This window comes from Aphelocoma coerulescens, chromosome 1A (genome assembly GCF_041296385.1).
Source record: "Aphelocoma coerulescens isolate FSJ_1873_10779 chromosome 1A, UR_Acoe_1.0, whole genome shotgun sequence".
NCBI classification, from domain to species: domain Eukaryota; kingdom Metazoa; phylum Chordata; class Aves; order Passeriformes; family Corvidae; genus Aphelocoma; species Aphelocoma coerulescens.
The window spans coordinates 61,590,811-61,610,805 of NC_091014.1; the positions used below are offsets into that span (position 1 = coordinate 61,590,811).

Here is a 19,995-nt window from a genome sequence, read left to right on the forward strand (position 1 = left end):
GGAGGACCAGCTAATTTCCTGTTGGGAAATATTATTTTGATCCAGAGTTGTGAGGTAAATACAAAGAAATTCGACACAGTAAAACCAAGTGTGACTTTGAAAGAAACAGAATGATGGTAATAAATGTTCAATTAGCTGATAAATGGCACCAAATGAAAGGGATACTCCCTCTAAGCCAACACTGAGTCATACACTGACTGTTGGAAAAGGTTCTTGAACCGCTGTGAATGGTCCGCTTAACTGATAAGAAGAAGGGATTTTGCTCCTGGGACTCATTCTGCTAAAACTGGTAATGTGAATTTAATTCAATTACCAGACAACATTCTGGGAAATTCTATTCCTTTCATGCCTTGCACAGTCCAAAAATTCACCAAGGAGGGAAAAGGTATCTGGGATCTATTTAGTAACTAGAGGCGCCAAGCTTCAAGCTGCTTGTTGGAAGTAACAAAATTCCTTTCAGGAATTGGGGGAGCAGATACACTGAAGAGGAGGCAAGGGAAGATAAGAATGGATGGAAATAAACTTAAAGGAATGGCAATGCTATGCAAGAGGCCTTGGTTCAAAGACTTGTTATCATCAGTCATTTGTTTTACGTTCTCTCTTAGAAGCTGCCATTACGAGTCTGAGCTTTTCAACACACGGGCAGAGCTTTGGCTTCCCTTCTCTCCAGAGTAAATGGAAGCAGATGTTTATGCAGACTCCTGGGCTGAAGTGCAATGATATGATTTCCTCCAAATACAGCTTTCCACTGTCCTTGTGGGTCACTGTGCAATTCACAAGAAGCTCAAACGGGAGCTGGGACAGACAAAGCATGAAAAATAATAATGAAAAAGGAAGGCTGAATTTTATTTTACTGTGTGAGGAACCAGGAGCAGAGAAGTTAGCTGACTTTCCTGGAGATAGTTGTCTAGAAGATTTTGAAAAACTAGAATACATAGGTGCACAGGATGCGTCCTTACAGAGCAGATAAAAAGGAAGGCTCTGCCTTCACTCTTCCCAGTGAAGTACAACAGCTTTAGCACTTAAATTAAATGTTTTGCAGGAGAAAATGTGACACCTGTGTATAAATTTGGGAAAGTTCAGAATTGCAGAAGTTTTGGGAAAAGGTATTTCAAGATAAAAATGGAATCAGTTCACTATCAGCTTTCAAGGTGTTATAAAAACAGCCTTCCACTAAGCCTTCCTTTCAGAGGAAAAGTCATGCCAGAGGTTCACCTATGTATATAAATAATATCAAAGCCATGCATTCTACATGCTGCTGGCATCTTATCCTTTCAGACTCAGAAGAGTGTGGGGAAATATCTTCACGATTTTTATCCATTTGTATTGGAACTGGAGGCAAAACTTTTATGTGTAGGACTTTCAGGCCAAGAAAAAAATGACTTTACCTCTGAAATTCAACAGGACTTGTCTAGAAATGTCTGTAACACTCCTCCAGATAGTTTAATACACCAGTTTTACTTGTTCATCTTATTGTCAGGCAACCAGTGAAGACTGTTATTTGGCTTACTCTGTTCAGGCAGAGTGCTTTTTATCATATTTCACAACTAAACAATGCTATTACTTACTCTAACTTCTTATGCAGAATTCTGGCGTATACACAGCTTCTTTTTTATCATGTTAAGTTTTGTGACCCGTGGTTTCTGCAAAGCTTTGCTTCTTGCAGGGTTTTAAGACAAAACACAGACCTAGAGAATGGGATTAACAAATCCTCCTAATGTCAGACTTCCTTATCAGTGACTGCATACACTGACACAGGCCCCGAGATTCAGGACCGATTCAGGACCCCACAATACTTCTGAGAATAACTGGGGACTGGTCTGGTCATGCACTCATTCCAGTGCTTGGAATTACCTGCAATATTATCTGCTAGATGTGGTTTCACTTCTCCTGCTGCTGTTTTGTCAAAGAGGATGAAGGAAGCTTTAATTTATAATTTGGTAATGGTGTGGTGCAGTGCATGTGCCCCCACCAGATGCTAGTGTTAGGTTTGGGCTGTGGGTGTCCTTTCCAGTCAACAGTTGTATGGAAATTTTTGAAAAGAAGTTCTGGCATTCTCCTACAACTAAATGCTGTACTATGCATAATGTATTGCACTTCAAAGTACTATTTTTACCCTCTAATAGAAGCTGCAGGCTATAGACTTTATCAACATGGCCAACAAACATGTTAGCATTACAAAAGGGAAGACTAATTACAGATTTATATTCTGGCAAATAAGTATACTCTTTAAACATATTCATAAGCAACATCATTCCCTCAGTTCACACTTTTATTACTCTGTGATGTGCCCTTCTTTTTACTTATGCAGACATTTTTTTTTACTAATACATAAGGAAGGAATATTTCTAGTGACCTAATCTGGGAGGTGAGTCAATCTCCAGAAAAGAGATGCAAACTGATTAATCTTAAAAATCTCAGCTATTTGGCCAGTACAAATAGGTAAGCCTCATTAAAAACTATTCTCTGCTAGAGAGTATGTGGCAATCCTGCAGATCATCTTTACCTGGGAATTTTCAAGCCCTTCTTGTCCTATTTATAATTTTCAGTGTTGAAGTTCTTAAAAATGAGAAGGACTAGAATATGAGCATCATGTTTTTAACATAGGTAACATATCCTTAAGCACCTACATAAGGGCAGTTTTAGAGACTTTGAATTAGAGCTGGAGAGCTCACTGCAGCTCTGGAGCAGCCCCATGCACTGACTTGGTACCCAGAGTAAGGTTAAGCCCAGAATCTACTTTCATTTAGAAGAACCCAGGTACTGTTATGCTGATCTGTCATATAACAAATTGTGTCAATCTGCTGAAACAAGCTCAGGAAGAGCAAGACCGAACCAAACCTGAGAATGATCTGTGCCCCCATCGGCTGCCTCGTAGGGAAGAGACTGTTCCAGAGTCCAAACACCAAGAGAGGAGCAGCCAGACTGGCTTCTGCACAAATGCACTTGGGCTAATTAATATGAAAAACACAACCTCCTTCATTTCCTAGACAACACCACTAGCATTAGCTAGAGAGGTTTTATTATGGGTGGTTAATGTTTCTTTGTATTTGTTTCTGAGTCATCAGAGTAAATAAAAGTTAACTATTACATAGAGATGGAGGTATTTAGTAGTCAGTGGGCTGACAGGAGGTCCTGCAGAAAAAGGTGCATTATTGTTGAGTCAGATACAGAGCTGTTTGCACAGGAAAAATCCATGCCAGACACACACAACTACTCTGCTACAGGACATGTTAGCATGGCAAGTATGTGTGAGGCAAAACTGGGCAGCTTCCCAGCCTCCAGACTCCAAACTTAATTCCTTGTACTCTGCTAGAAGGAGTTTAAACTTCAGGCCATGCCCTTTGCAATCATGTATTACTCCTTAGTCAGTTCAAACTATGTCCTTCCGTGCATTTTTAAGTGTGTAAACTTACTTAACATGGAATGACTTTGAACTCACAAAGGGCCCCCATTTTAGAGACTGTTAGAGGTGTTTTTAACTGAAGATGTGATTTTTATGCTTCAGCCATTTAGGGGTGTGTTCACTGAGGCTTTTGGTGTTTGTCTGCAGTAACTGCTACTGTGTCCACGAGGCTATTAGCAGACTGCAGTACTAAATACACAAACTATAAATCTATTCATCCACCCCATGGCTGCAACTTGCTTGAACTTGTGCAAAAGGCTGGACTGGGCTTACTCTGGTTTAAAAAATGGCTTCTCCCTAATTTAAATCACTTTCTAATCAGTTTAGGCACAGACTATGATATGTCAAAGTAAGCATCTTTGACAGCAGCTGAAAACAGAACACTTTTATGGGCTTCTAGGTACCATGTCCCCTTTCCAAGTCATCTATTTAGACAAGACATGATTGTGGCTTTAGATGAACTCTGTGTATTTACCCAAAAATAATTGTGCAGACCTGTTTTATCATCAGTATTGCTTTGGGTAGTTGCAGACTGAGTGCTCACCTTAGGCATCCTGTGGCATTATAGAAGATATCAGGGTCAGGTAGAACACTTGATTTTGGGTAATCTCTGTCTGGCCAGCCTGAGTAGGGGATGAGGACAGCTTCAGTCAGCGTCTGCAGGGCTTCTCTAACCAACAGGTGCTTCAGCTGGTCATTGGAGGACAGATTCCACAGCAAACCTGTAATACCCACAATAAAATCAGAGTGGCAAAAAGACTCCCCTACACTTTGAAAGACTTAATCTCATACCCCTTGAAGTCAATGAGTGCAGAGCCTGCCTGGCACTTGATATCCTGAAGAGGAGCAGAAAGGATCGGTAAGTGTTCACCAGCCCTGCTCCAGGGAAGTGGAAAGAGGGCAGAAAAGGGGGCACAGTTATCCATGTGAATAAAGTAAAATCTCTACACAGTCAGCCTAATGCCCAACCAAGAAGTGCAGTTTTCCATGGCTCTGCATTGCCCATCTGCAGTGATCACCTTCTCTGTTACCAATGCAGCACAAGCTAAGGGAAAATAAACTCACAAAAGGGATAGATGGGAGGTGCAGGGAGTGAGTTTACAGGAAATCTGCTGGAAGACAGGAGATGCCCATTACCAAGTTTCTCTAACACTCGATAGCAACATTTCTCATAAGAGGGAAAGCTGTTAACACTGGTTGGCTGCTTCTGTCCAGACATTAGTCACTAAACAAATCATTATGTAATACTACAAACCTTGTCTATTCACAATCTCCAAAACAAATTTCAAATATGATCTTGTAGAACTTACCAGGTTCCATTATATTCTATTCCAACACACAACAATTCTTTTTAAAGAGCTTTTCACCTGGAAAATGACACGTATTTCTGCTTTTCACTACAAAGGCATTCATTGTTTCTCCAGCTTGCTGCTCTAAGTTTCACAGACCACCTCCTCCACACACTGGCAGAGTATTAGTGAATGTTCCTTTCATCAGCTCACAACAACAACAACAAAATGTTTCTTTTCTATCTCCTTACACTTTGAATTTAATTTCAGGTATTGTGAACAACAGTAAAATCAAAACAAAAGCCAGCCAGAAGCAGCCCATTCCTTCTTCTGGGATCAGCTCTTCAGCCTCTGAATCAGGAGATAAAAGGAAGAATGTACTTTTCTGAAGGGTAAGTAAGGCTTACAGGAAATCAGACAAGCAGTCCAAAGGGCATTGGTAAGGGAAGCAGGTTTAAGACAGAAGGGCACAAATGCAAGGAATTGCACAAGGACGGAATATACTTTTAAAAAGAACAAATGCATTTGGAATTACAGGCAGATACTTAGAATTGTCAGAAGAGAATTTGAGATATTGCTCTCACTGTAAATTTTCCAACAAAACCCCTACCTTTACCCACAGGCACTGTCTCTCTGGGCTCAGAAGGATTCTCTCAGTGGTATTCTGGGTGTGGATGAATTTGCTCACATTAGAAAATGTCTTTAGGAGTAGATTATTTCCTTGCACCTATGCTGTAATGCATAGTTTTCCCTTAGATGGTTATTTGGAAAAATGGGTGGGGTCTGCTTTTAAATTTACATTTCTTTTCATGACAGTTCTGCTTGTGCTGTAATCTTCCCCGCAGGAAAAACTTCCTTTAATTTCTTATATTAATGCTGCACAATAACAAGATCAGGAGGTTAGCTACTCCCTGGAGGCTCATCTGGCTTATCTTCAAAAGCTAACATTTTTTTGTTTTTTTCATGCCACAGCCATTTTACTTTCTGTTCCTCAGTATGCTCTCCAAACACTATAAAATTCCAGTCCTGTCTTAGCTCCTGTGCTGCCTCCAAATGACACCCTCTCCTACTAAGGAGTAACCTCACTCCTTTCCTAAGAGATTTCTAAGTAGCTTGTGTGTCAAAAAAAGGACAAAGCCTCTGTTTCCTTTGCTCTACCTGTTATCAGTGATTTTGTGGAGCTAGCAAATTCAGTCTCATTCCCCCTATGAAGAGATCATATGAGCACAGAAATTCCATAGAAACTGGGCAGCTCTTTTCTGCACAGGGACATTAGGCAGACTGGGTCACAGCAGCTTTCAAACCCCTGTCATCAGCACAAAGCTGCTTTGGTAGGGCAGTGGTTTAGTGCTTTTTGTGTGTTCACAGACTGTGAGGCAGTCACAGCACGTGCTGTAATCAGCATTTATCTCCACACACTTTGGCTGCTTTTGTTTTTTCACAGCAAAATACAAGGCCCACTGCATGACTGGGCTCAGTCTGTATTCCTCAGCCTAGGTCTTGAAGAAAATACAGGCCATCAAAATATTCTTTGGGAAAATTTGATAAAATATGGATTAATGTTAGGCAGGTGCTTGTCCGTATTAACATGATGGTCCTAGTAAACCAGTGACCTTAAAGATAAACTAAGCCTGAGACTGACTTATCTCATGTGCACAAGTACCATATTTCTGACAGGTAATGAAGTAAAATATCAGAAAACTTCTGTCTCAGAGTTTTAACTTCCTTCTCTCTTGAAATTTCCTTATCTTTGTATACTTTTGGCAGGTGGAGTGCTTTGCTACCATGCTTCCCACACAGCAGTAGAAACAAAGAACTTCCCTCAGCTGAGCTTAGACATCTTTATTAATGAGTATTGCATGCTTTCAATCCTTGGCCAAGAGTCTTTCACTAAAGTTCAATGAGGTATTATCAGTTACCAAGATGATTTTACTAATCTCTCATGGGGAAAGACATTTAGCTGAATGTCATACCACACATTTGGAAGTCCCTAATTTACAGTCAAAGAAGACAAGTAATATGTATGATGTGGAAAGATGGAAAGACAAATGGACTTCTGGTGCTGACTGGCAGAAGGCCAAATCTTTCACATTAACCTCTTCCTGGAAGTGTTACAACACTGCAGTGAGATTGCATTCATTGCTATGATATTCCACTAGTCCTGTAGGAAGTCAAAGTCAATGCAAGAGGTGAAATTCATTCATCCAGACTGCCCTTTGCTCTTGTAGGCTCCTTGTAGCTTTCTAGGGACCTGGAAGAATTGTTCAAGCGACAGCAAGAAGTATACCCTAGTGGCATTTTCACTAAGGTACCCAGTGCACATCCTCCTGGCTGCACATTTGGTCTTGAACAAAGAGAGAAATATTTCTCTCTCAGTGTATTTTTAAAGCCATCCTTTCCAACTGATAGGCATGAAAGCACATCATAATATTTTGCTTTACACAAGCTACATCATCCTGCTTGGCATAAATATTTTGTTGGTGTCTTCTTTGCTTTGTGAGTAAATATTCATGTTCAGTCACAGCAGTAATTGCTGAAAGAAGATGCCCTTCACACACTGCTGAAGGGGAAGACAGTAATATTCACAAAATACATGTGAGTTATCACGCAGAGTCAACATTTTTGTCAGAAATGATGAAACTTCTAGCAAGAAAAGAGCACTGGCTTTCTGGCCACTCTACCACCATTTTCACTGCTTTCCTCACTGGTCTGTAATAGCACTGAGTGTTAACACACTATACAACAAATTACTACGTGACCCAATTCTGCAACCGATGAGTGTGAAAAACTTTAAAACATTTTAATGTTGCAGAGCTATAGAACTGAGTTTAAAAAGAGCCAACAATACAAAGCTTTGTTCTCCAGCTTAGAGAGCAGAGTGTTTCAAATATTTCAAAGAATGCAGAATTACAGAAGGTCTCGACATGTCTTTGCTTCAAGACAGGGCTGCTTGACAACTTCGGTATCTCTTCACACACTGTTCTCTTAAAAGATTTTGTTCCTGGTATCTTTAAAGATTGCTTGAAATAAATCCCCATTCATTTATTCATGTTTTCCATTTATAAAATATAAGCCTGCTCTTCCTCTGCATGCTAATCAGAATGGATGTGGGTCACAAGCAGTGGAATTCCAAGAGACACACTATGGACACACAGGACTGCAGGGATGAAGTGGGCATTTCTTAACTGGCTGCTGCAAAGCCAACAGGACAGCAACCACAGGTTTGCTGTGGGGAATGCTGGACATTTTCTCCCATCATTTCTCCTGCTACACTGAAGTACAAGAAGAGGTGTAATATGGGGTTTCTGATCCAAAGCACTTTTCCTTCAAATTTGCAATGGGCCCTGCTAATTAACAGCTTTTCCTCAAGGTCACTGGAAATAAAAGGGTGAGAACATTGGCCCTGCAAAAACAGAATCCAGAATGTCAATCACTCCACCGATGGTGCTGTGTGATCTTTAGAGTCAAATGGCTGTCCTGGAGGAATTCTCCCCAAAGGAAGCATGCTGCTGCTGTGGCAGAGCTTTCCACTAGTCACAGATCTGCAGAGACAGACCCGGGTGTAAACAGCTCGGAGTAGGACACCTCAGAGTAGGAATCTGGGGCAGTGGAGTTTGTGGGGAATAGAACAACAAGTTTCTATCCATGACACATGGCAGTTCTGGGTGACTCTCTTGCAACAAGGAACTTCCAGTAGGCGCTGTCAGCACAGAGTCAAAAAATGAAGGCTGAGCTGCTGTGTAAGTAGCAGGCATTAATTATGGTCCCAGGCACTCTGAGGGAGCCTGACTTTCTTTCTGGAATATCGAGGGCTTTAGGCTTCCTGCAAGCAGACTGATATAATTTCTGAAGAAGCTTTAAGAGAGGAAGCTACAGTTCCTAATCTTTTGTTATTGACTGGAAGACTGGTCTTGAGTAAGGACCGTGGAATTTTACCCTATGGCAATTGCTTAGAGTAGGTGACAGTGTTTTTGTATTTAGTCACTAAACACCGGCTTAAGTAAACAACCATGTACCTCTCCCTGAAAGCTTTTGCACTGTTTAAAGCACTTCATGCTTGACTGCAGAGAAAACACTACCTGTGATTTGCTTCTTAGTCTCTATATCCCTGGTGTGCCGGAGCAGGCGGAGCAGGAGTGGGATCCCTTTCTGCTCTGACACTTCCAGTTTGTTGTCATTGTCCTCAAACACCAAGTTTCTCAGGGCACCACATGCTGCCCGCTGAATGTCCTCATTCTGAACCTCGAGGAGCTGTAAAAGTTTGGGGATACCACCAAGTGAGAAAACCTGTGAGGAAAACAAAACACAGCAGAGAATAGTCAGATGATGTAAATGACAAACTCCACTCTCCCCCTGCCCCAGCAAAAGGTTTAAATAGTTATAGGGACTTCTTTCATTTGCTCCTATTTGAGAGACTTGAAGCACAGATCATTAATCATTTGGACATGACTATTGACTTCTGGGCTTTTGTATGACTAATACTTAAAATCCACAACTAGGGGAGGCAACATGTTTTCATAATTAATATCAGAGAATGAAACTAAATCTCTTCCAGCTTTGCTGCAGATTTGTTCTCCCTGACAAGACATTTAATCACCCTGCTTTTTAGCTTCCATGTTGGTGAAATGAATATTTGAGATTTAATTCTGGAACATTTATGAACAGGTTTTTTTTCCTCAGCAGCCAGCCTGATGAAAAGACAGTATTCCCAATGCATGTATTGAAAGTGTATTAAAACCCAATACATTACACTTAATACTTCTTAACTGTGCCCCATAGAGAAAAAAATAGTAGAAGTAAGCATCAAAATGTAGACCATGAAACATTGTAAGCCAGATGTCTACTGAACTACCCTCATTTAGCAAAGACTACTTTTCAGTGTTTAAATCTTCAGAAAATGAGGTTTTGGCCCCAAATGAATGAAGGATTTAAAGGACCTTATTTTACAGCAGCTGTATGGAAACAAACAGTTTGTTGTGGTGAATGAGGAATCCCATATGAACTGTGATATGACATAAGCAAGCCTTAGCTGACTCAGGAGTGAATTTACTATGGAAAGTACCTTCCATTAATGTACAATTGCCAACGATATCCGCCAGCATCTCAAAATGCCATATGGTTTTGTGGACAAACTCACCCTTGTGCAGAATCAACAGCACATGAAAGACTCAGAAATCTGGTACACCTGTCTTAAACAGTCCAGAGTTTAATGATAAAAAGAGTTCAGTACAACTGGCAGGTGTTGGCAACACCAAGAAATGGAATGTAACAAAGCCTTTTGTCCTTCATGGAGTAAACTCCACAGCCTGGCAGCCTCTCCTCTGATTCACCTGTACAAAAGACACAGCTTCTTGCCCCTGCTCTGCTGATCTGATTCCCCCTGCAATCACCCTGAAAATGTCAGCAGAATAAAATACAGGAATATGTATCTTGTGGGCAGTGGTGCATAGAGCATGCTGAATGCACATCAACCTGTTTTATTGCAGCAGATCAGCCCTTTTGACAGCAGTACTGTAGTTGTTTGGTTTTTTAAAATATTTATGCAGACTTTCTGTCAGTAATTTTAAAGCATTTATAGCTCTTGCCAAAGAAGTGCTATTTCAACCTAATTTGCTGAGAATTTACAACAGCTATTGACTGGTCCTTCTAAATTTTTATTAGTAGACAAAATTCACCTAAATACTGAGAGACCACAAGTTCACAAAAAAGAAGAACCACTAGACCCACAAATTCTCAAACATCAGGGAACAAAGCATTGAAGACAAAGAATACAGGCTGAAAGGCTAAAAAGGGGATGCAAGACAATGCCAACGTGAACAAGTCTGATGGGCACCAAACAGAAAAGCTCATCATAGGATATGTGGGATAGACAGGAAAATAGAAGGTGGCTTCAGGCTGACTGCTCCAATCTGAACACTTTTACTCAGCCACTTGTTTTTCTGGGAAGCTGCCTGAGAGTGGTCTGTGTAATAACCAACCTTCAAACACTCAGTTCTGAAGCTCTGTCCCCAGTTTGAAGTTAAGGCTGCAACTAGTCCTGGTATTTTCTTCCAAAACTGATTCTGGCATACCCTAAAGCAAGTCAAAAGGACTGAGACATGTTTGGCTGTCACTGAACTGGACTGCATGCACATGATTATGGAGGTAAGGCTGGGATTACTGAGCATACTACACACCAAAGCAGGTGTAAGAATGCTTTTTAGTTGTTAAAGTAGACTTACACTTTAATGTACAGAACTGTGCAGCAGGACAGACATATTTGTGTTCAGTAGTGACATTTAAAGAAAAGGAAGAAGAGAATATTTTTTCATGTACCCTTTCAAAAAACTTGTAAGAGACTTGACAAATTTTTTGCAAGAGACTTAAAAATTTGGTTAATCCAAACAATGTAGTAATGCATGTGCACAGTCCCAGCAAACCCTTAACACCGTGGCTAATGTGTGTGCTGTTTCAACACATTTGTGCAGTCCTAACAAACCCTGAATACTGGATAAGTTTGCACCGTACTCAGAATTTTCTTTTTTGGGATATTTCTGCATGCCAGTCAAAAAAGAGTGACAGGAGCAACTATATTGACAAAAAGTTCAGACTCCATGATTTATAAAGGCTGAAGGATTTCAGTTTGTTCGGCCTGAAAAAGAGCAAACTGAGTGGTTATACACTGAGTGGGTTCAAAACAACCTGCAGCAAAACACATGAATGCATTTTAGGGAAAATACCTAACATCAGTATCCTCTAAGGTTACTTGGACTGCCTTCTTTCTTTTCTTGTTGGCACACAGTGCCATAAAGTAAAGAATCTTACTTTCTCTACCTGATTGTAACTGGCCTAAAAAGAATTACTTACTTTTCTTCTGGCATCTGCTTTTTGGAAGCACTCATGCTGTATGAAGGTCACTGCAGCAAGGATCCTGGGAGTGTTCTGTGTGTTTTCACTCTTCAGGATGTTCACTGCACGCTCCAGTGTCATCTCCACTTCTGGGCTCCTTAAAAGCATACACAGAGAAATCTAGTGAAAAAAGACTGCAGAAGAAGTATCATTCTTGTAAAACCTGAATTTTTGTATTTTCCAAGTAACTCTAGCTTTTCTTAGAATTTTTTTTTCCTTTCCAGTAGCAGAAAATTTCATAATAGCTTTAAGAGATACTGATAATCTGGGGGAAGAGAAAGTCATAAATAGAAGTGTGGTTCAGGAGAAAGAAAATAATGATTTAAGTTCCAATAACAAAATGGGAATATCAGTGGATGTTTCTATCAGTGTTTCCATCCAGTGGGTGAAGGACTGAGTGTGAAAGGAAGGATGAAGAACTGGATGAAGATCAAAAGAAGGCTATAACCATGTCAGAGGGACTATTACTGACCATGAAGATACCTTGATGTTTTCCTCAGTAGTAGTGATGATTGGTTTTTTATATTTGTCTTTATGCCTTTCATCAGTGTCTTAGTTCCCAGATTATATCTATGCAGGACTCAGTACCCCCTTTTTTTCAAATGACAGAAGTTGTTCTCATTTGAAACAGATAGGCAAAGCCCTTTTTCAGGTGGGAAAAAATAAAAATACCACTCATATAGAGCCTGTGCTAATATTAAAAATATGTGCCATCACTTCCCTTCCAACTTCCAGAATGTTTGCTTAAATTATGATTGTGTTAGACAACCATATAAAAAAATTGAAAGAAAAATGGAAAAACCACATTTTTTTTCCCCAGTAAATGGAACATAAAACAATTAATGGCACACTCAGGTACATTAGCTCTGGGACAGGTGGTTATGCTCCCCAGACTTTTTATTTACTTTTGGTTTCAAATGTGCTGCACCCAGATTAAAAAAAAAAAAGAGAGAGAGAAAAAAGTTGACAAGAATGTGAGCATTCTGTTTTTTTTTTTTAATCCAAATAGTTTTGTAGTAGTAGATCTGCCACTGGCCAGACAGGGATGAGAGGGCAGTCTGTGAACCACCGTGAAACAAGAAGTAATTGGCAATAACTCCCTACTGCAGAGCTACCAGAATCAGAATGATTCGCTTGATAACCATCTCATTAAATGAATCTACAGTTAGAAATTTTAACTCAACTGCCTCTTATTTTAAAATGGGTACCTGGGAAATAAATTAGCTTAAGTTGAAACTTTAATTTTTTATTCTTTAAACTAAGCAGAAATATTAAATAGGAATTAACAATGCTCAGGAAAGTAAAATATGGAAAATTAGCCAGATCATATTTCTTCTTTTTGCTCCGCAGTGGAACGGAAAAACAGGCTTTTCAACCTTGGGTTTACTTAGATTTCTTAAATTAGCAAAGGTTTTGAGACCATGTTATAAATGTGCACATGTGATCACGTCAACCTGTTAGCAATAATTTTCGAGTGTTTTGACCAAATTCAGTCACCTTCTGTGAGCAGCAGACATCTCTGATGTACTAAATTGTGTCACTTCACTGACCAACAGCTGAGGAGGACTAAAATTTACCATGTGCTACCCAAGGTCAAGGTTGCTGCACGAACTCACCCCTCAGGGCACACAAGAGAATTTATGTGGGAACTCAACCTCAGGATGCCAAGGGTATCCCAGAGTAGTAGAAGTCCATCAGGAGTCACTGCCAGGCTGAGATGGACACATGGACAGCCAGAAGCTGCATTTCTAGGTGCTGGGGGTGTAGATGTGCACTGAGACTGACAGCAGCTCACCATTCACAGTTCTCCCCTCATGCAGCAGGCAGAGGATTTCTCTCCTGTTGTGTGCTGCCATACTTGGACTGCTCTCCATCGGATAAAAATAACATTCCCTAATGTTATATCTGGCAGCAATAAAGGATGCAATACTATCTCTGACCCTCAATGGTATTCACAAAGCTGCAGCACCCAAACTCTTGTCAAAACAGAATTTGATGCAATGATTCCGTTCCCACCCTCAAAGTATTTGCAGGCAAACTCAATTAGCTCTGTGGCTGATTGGCACAGGAAGTGACACCAAATGGTCAGCCAGGCAAAGGCTGTTAAACAGAACAATGATCTGACAGGTTCTGACTTCACCTTAATTGCCAAAATATACCGATTTTGAGACATATACACAATCATTTTGTGATGGCTCTCTGCACATTCAGAGGTCAGATTATGCAAGCAGCCATTTCTCAGACAGCTTCAGGTTGAATCTATCTCTTTCCTAAGCTCTTCATCCTAAGGATGGTATTAACTGATTCTCTTCACCAGAAGATACAGATACAGAGATACAGATATACATAGAGAGCATCCTGTGCTGCTTTTTTCTACTTTGCTTTCATAGCATGAGCTAGTTCTTTTACAGGAAGTTTGAAAATGCTTTTATATACATTTCAAATGCTGTCCACAGCTGGTCCACTACTTCTCTTTAACCTTACATTACTATTTTACATTCTTTTAATTCACTTGGAAAGACCTAAATTGTGACCTGCATTAAAAAAAAAGGTATAAATTTCTGGAAAAATCAAATTACTCCAAAAACAAGCTTATCTTTTCCCTCCCCCCCCCCTTTACATCACTAAGGGAGCAACAGGTAAGGTAGCAATATGTCAGATAAATGCAACCTCAAAATAAGAGAATGAGAAATTACAAGAAAACTGAGAGTGCCTACAAACTTCTTGAACTGAGAAACCTTCCAGCAAATGCTGAACCTAAAAACTGGCACTTAAGGAATTATGCTGTCACAAAGATTTTCAATAGGTCACAAATCTTCCATCTGAGTTAACATGGTCTCAATCAAACCACTTGCACAATGATTCAAGATTGATTTTTACATCTGCAGGTATTCAAATACTTTGGTTGATGCTTGTACAGACAGACAACCAGACTCCAGGGTCTGCATCTTCAAAAGAAAAGCCAAAATTGCTCCTACACGTAATTAAAGATAAAAATTGTTGGTTGTGGCTCAGAAATGCATACAAGAATGTGCTAAAAGTTAAGCAGGTTATTAAGTCAATGGGATACATGTTTGTAAATTGTCTTACTGAAAAACAAAGTCCTCCCAGGTACCTATTTTTGGTATTACTACGCTCAAATCTTTAGCTGTTGTGAGCTCTCAGCTGGGTTTTTTGGACTTACTTCCTGCAAAGTCTAAATACTTAAAAGTCAACATAATTAATATCAGATCTCTTAAGTCCTGCATCACCCAGAGGTGAAAATTTCAATCCAGACCAGAAGGAGCCATAGTACCATATATGTTTGTAAATATAATCATAACACACAACATGTAGTTGACAACAAAAAATACCTGATCTGCACATAGCAGTGCATCAGATGATGCCTTTTCTCACACAGTAACAAACTCAGAAAAAGAACAAAGATGGGTCTTCAGAAAAATGAACTTAACAGCTACACAGTTACAGGAAAAGAGCTATTTCTTAATAACACTTGTAAATTACACTATGATTAACTTAAAGAGAAATCTTAGGATCCTATTTGAATTACGAAACAAATCCAAAAACCAGAATAAATATGCAAGTAATCATCTCCTGTCTACCAAGTGGCTTTTTCTGTCCATTGAAACTTAACAGCACTGGGAACATTCAGAATTATTCTAAAATGAACAGATATTCACTCCTGAGGGGAAATTAAGAAATAATAAAATTTCTCTTTTGAAAATGAAACTGATTTTAAACAGTCTGAAATCTTCTCTGGAAAGGAATTTTTGGTGGGAGAAGTAATTTTGTGAAAAAAACCCAAGCCACCCTTTCCAGTATTTTAAACAATTTTTCTGAAGTCTGGGGTCAGATTTGGGACTTTCTGGCATGGAGCTAACAGAGTTCAAGTTAAGATAACTCCCTCAGAGCATGTAAGATCTCTTGGTAGTGAGAAGCTCTGTGGTCCTGGGATTCAGAGCAGTTTGTATTTGTTCTAGGAATGGATGGTGTTACAGAGCTAAGAGAGATTTCTGTCTGTGTTTTACCTGAAATTTACAAAAACTAAGACATGTCCTTGAAACTATGAAGGGTTTTTAACTGGAAATTGTTAATCTGCCAAAAGCTGCTCCACTGCTAGATTTCTGACCTATTCTCATGAGAACCAGTGTTGATATCGTATGGGCTCTTGTGAGCGCAAAATCTGCCAACACAATTCTGTGTATTGTGACTTAGGCTGTAAATTACTCAGAGACTACTTTATGTCTCCTTATAAAACTGATTAACTCTTGGCAAAAGGGGTCCCAAACTTCAGCAGGAGGTGTAGATCTTGCACTGTACATACACACAAACATTTTTTCTCCCTTTCCTCTGTTGCACTGGAAGTGGATTTTTAAAAGTCAATTTACTTTCTGCATCCTCTGCACTGATACTTCATACACGGTGCTGGCTGCTGAACCACAAGCTATCAGTTTACTTTCCCTTTGTAAACAAACACGTTCTTGTCAGCTGTGACAGCCCAGAGCCAAAGCAGGTCCTGCACTGCACTCACCCGAGCTGAGATCCATTGAGGGTCACTTGTTCGCTCTGCAGGAAACCATTTCTCCCTGCTGCGGCCACAGCAGCTGTCACTGGCATCCTCTTCCCATCTGTTTCTGCAGTGGCACTGGCTATTGAAGCTGGCTGGGAAACTTCCCTCCTGCTCTGTGTGTTTCTGAAGGCCGTTTGGTAGAAGCTGGACCTCACAGATTGCCTGTTCTGAGACCAACGGGACGCGGTCGGCGATCTCACTTGTCCCATCGCGCTCTCCGAGGCCAGGTAGTTCTCCTTCTCCAAAAGGTTGCTCATACTGCGGCTGTTGCCAGGCTGGTGGTACAGAGGGACAGTGGGGCTGGGGTAGCCACCATCAAGGACAGCATCACTGACAGTCCCCATGCGGGATTGTCTCTTAAAGGAGCGTCCCCTGTGCACGGAGTCGTGCGGGGTGTAACCAACGATCTCGGAGCGAGCGTATCTTGGTGGCACAGTCCCGCTGGATCTCACGCCATCTGCATGCCTCATGGAGAATCCAGCTGAAATCCCTCCATCGTAGTGAAAATCACTTGACATGTATGCCAATCTTTCTGGATTTCGTTGAGGGGAAACCTCCAGTCTCTTCAGAGGTTGCCTCTGAGCTCTCTCCTCCATCGTCCTGTAAGCAATCCTGGTCCCCCAGCCATTCGTGTAAGAGGACGGGGAGGCAACCTGCTCCAGGGGGCACAGAAGAACAGGAGCCACAGTAAGGTCACAGCACTTAGGATGAGCAGCAAAGAAACCAAACCAAAAAAAGTAAAGATAAAAATTCTACAGTCTGCTCTCAGAATAAAATAAAAAAAGTGAACACCACCAAAGTTGTGCATTAAATGGGATTCTGCCACACTTCTTTGTACTTCCTTCATGAAGGCAGGAAGAAGTACAGTCTAAACATCAGGAGACAAAGTCTAAGCATCCAGTCTTCTGTCATAAACTCAAAATAGTTACATAAGTCAATTATGCCGGGTAATGAACAGAGTGATTATTAATGGAGATCTTTGAGTTTGAAATTCCTTGGGGATTAACACCAGCATCTGCTACTAAAGCTAAATTCAAGGCTGACTAATAGACAGGAGAAAATGAATCAATCAGATATAAAAAATATTATACTAAAGTGTCTGGATATTGATAATAACCTTATTAATATAAGGTTATTTAGCACTCCTGTTCACATTGTAGTAGGATCTAGTAAAAATAGATAGACCCCTCCCTGTTTATCTAGCCTCTTAAAAATTAAGGAGACGGTAAAACATTCCAAGAAAATCAAAATGATGTTTCACCATCTCAATGACTTCCCCAATATCACAGCTGCAATTTTAAATTATTTTTTTCTTCCTGTACCTAATGGGGATAGACTGTACTGGATCATCATCTTGCTTTATAATTTTCTCTTTTCTAAACTCAACGCATCCACTGCCAACCTCTCTTTGTAGGATGTATCTTTAAGATTCTTACTTTTTGGTGTCATTTGAGGACTGTCAATTTTTATACTGTTTTCTTGTTCTCTGTATTGGACTCCATACTCCATTCATAACCTTCCAGAACTAAATCAGCTTGGGACACTATCTGGCCTTGAAATAGAGGAGTCATGGACCAATTTTTTAAAAACTAAGTAAGCATAGGGGCATACAACCATAAACCAAAGCCCCATATTTTCCATTTCCATGTTGTGTTAAAGTTTTGTAATATTAAAGACATTTTTTAAGGTAAACAGAGACATTTGCACAAGCTATTAATTGAAGGAACAGTGTTTAGCAGACAGATGCCAGACTGAATTCCCTTCATTTCACTGCTGAGGACATCCTGAGGGTGGTAGTTGACTCACAAAAGGAGTAAAGGTCACTGAAACGAGCAGGCTCAGGCAAAGATCATGGGATATATCTGTTTATTCTACAGAAGTTATGCAAGGATATCTTTATTTTTTGTTTGGGGATAATGAATGTTTTTGTGAAGTACTAGACCTTGTGGCTTTTCCCAGCTCTCACACAGGACACTTGGTCTCTCTTTTCCCCCCACCCCCTCCTGGCAAATGGTATTATTTTCTTGTGATTCCTATGTCACCTCCAGTTTTCCTTTTGTTGCTCTCTTCTGGAAGGAATGGATTCATATAAAATATTATGGACTGCAGGACAGGTGAGATAAAGGATGGAAGGACAGAGAAAGAAATATGTTTAAGTAAATGCTTCTAACTCTCCCCATACAAAACCAGAGCTGCTTCACTGACTGTTCAAAAGCTGGGCTGTTTCTTTTAATGACAAAAAGCCATTCTTGAATAATCTAAAATTAGGAAAGAATTGTCGCCTCCATACAGAATTATTTACTAAATAAATGTTTCTGTTCTCAAGCTGAATTGATTTCAGTTTACTAAGCTGATCGTGCAGGAGCGTTGCTTTTGAGCTGTATTGATTTCCCAGTTGCTCCCTCAAAGAGGTTCATACCAGTTATGAGCTGTGTCACAAACCCTGCAGAAAACCAATTATTTATCTTAGCATTCAGGCCATGACCCCAAGAAATGGTCAAAATAACAAGAGGATTTATGATTAGATGGTTTAGAAACACCATTGTGTTGCAAGGACTCTACTGCTGGAATTCTTGTAATGATAAAACAGGTTACAGCAGGAGTATTTGAAATGATAAGGAACCACTCTACCTTGTGAAAACTAAAGTATTTGTGAAACTAAAGCAATCTGTTTTCCTTTGGTTTTGAATGCTTAATTCTGTCTGCCTGGGTAGAGTGGCCTCCGGCCACCCTGGGGTAGAGAGATGTGCTGGTTGAGCTGCTCTCTGGTGGGATGGATGGAGATCTGACTTGTCACAGCCTTTGCCTTAGTGGAGTGTAAATATGATTTTTCATGTTCTACCCTGATGCCAACTCTCACAAACCCAACAAGACTGCAAACAGACAATCTGCTTGACTGACTTGAATTTGTCTACTGGCTCTGAAGTCACTGGAAGGAGGGGCAAAACGTTAAGAGATTTCATTGTAAAACCCTCATTTTCTAAAAATCAGACTTTCAAAAGAAAACAAACAAGGAAACAAATCTTTAACACTGTCTAAACGTTATTATTTATGGTAACAAAATGAATAAACTGTGCATGTGATACTCTATTTATTTCTATTCACCATCTTTTCCTCACCTGGCTTGCCTGGTAATATGAGAAACTGTAGGGAGACCTTGGTGCAAAATCATTCTCAGTGATCCCCATGTTATAGACACGCTCTGGTACACTGGATGCACGGTGCAGGCTGCCTGGAACCAAAGACCAATATTAGTAAGAGCTTAAGGAAACATGGCATTATTATAGAGGACAATACACAGTACCAGGGAAAGGTAGCAGCCAGCACTGCCATTAATAAATATAAACTGAAAATTGAACAGGGAAATGATGGAATGGTATTTGCATTTTCCTGAGGATACAAGCCTTTTTTTTCAGTTCCCTATATATTTTACTTAAGAGTTATTTTTCGCTTTTAGGAGTCTAGTCACTTGTGCAGCTATGAAAAATGTTTTAGCAAAGCCAGCTGACAGTTTAAATGTCCCAGATAATGACAGCTGATTTAAGTGCTGAGAAATGGTATCACTGAACTAAGAACACTTATTTTTCACTGCAACCACTTTGAATGTACATTCAAATACATAAATCCATGTTTACACTGGCTGACTATAAATACCATGCAAAGTACACAAGAGATGAAAATATTGCAGCTGTAGATTGGAGCTGAGAAACAGGGGTTGATGTCTATCTCTGTTACTGATATGCACCCCAAAGATGCAGATTTCACCATGTACAATTGTAAATAAACAGCACACACTGAGTATAGACTCTTTATTTCACAGCTGTCTACCTCAACTGCTGCTG

At 40.1% G+C, this 19,995-nt stretch overlaps 1 protein-coding gene across 2 annotated transcripts in view; it reads right to left on the reverse strand.

Moving 5' to 3' along the window:
- Positions 1-19,995, reverse strand: part of PKP2 (plakophilin 2) — a 36,441-nt gene that overhangs the window by 9,894 nt on the left and 6,552 nt on the right. The window contains exons 2-6 of one of the 2 annotated variants that reach the window (XM_069003123.1): positions 19,273-19,385; positions 16,115-16,806; positions 11,542-11,680; positions 8,775-8,982; positions 3,951-4,128 (exon numbers count right to left, since the gene is read on the reverse strand). In XM_069003123.1, coding sequence (XP_068859224.1) covers positions 3,951-4,128; positions 8,775-8,982; positions 11,542-11,680; positions 16,115-16,806; positions 19,273-19,385 — 1,330 coding nt within the window. The remainder of the gene's footprint in view (positions 1-3,950; positions 4,129-8,774; positions 8,983-11,541; positions 11,681-16,114; positions 16,807-19,272; positions 19,386-19,995) is intronic. The other variant, XM_069003124.1, reaches the window with a different exon arrangement.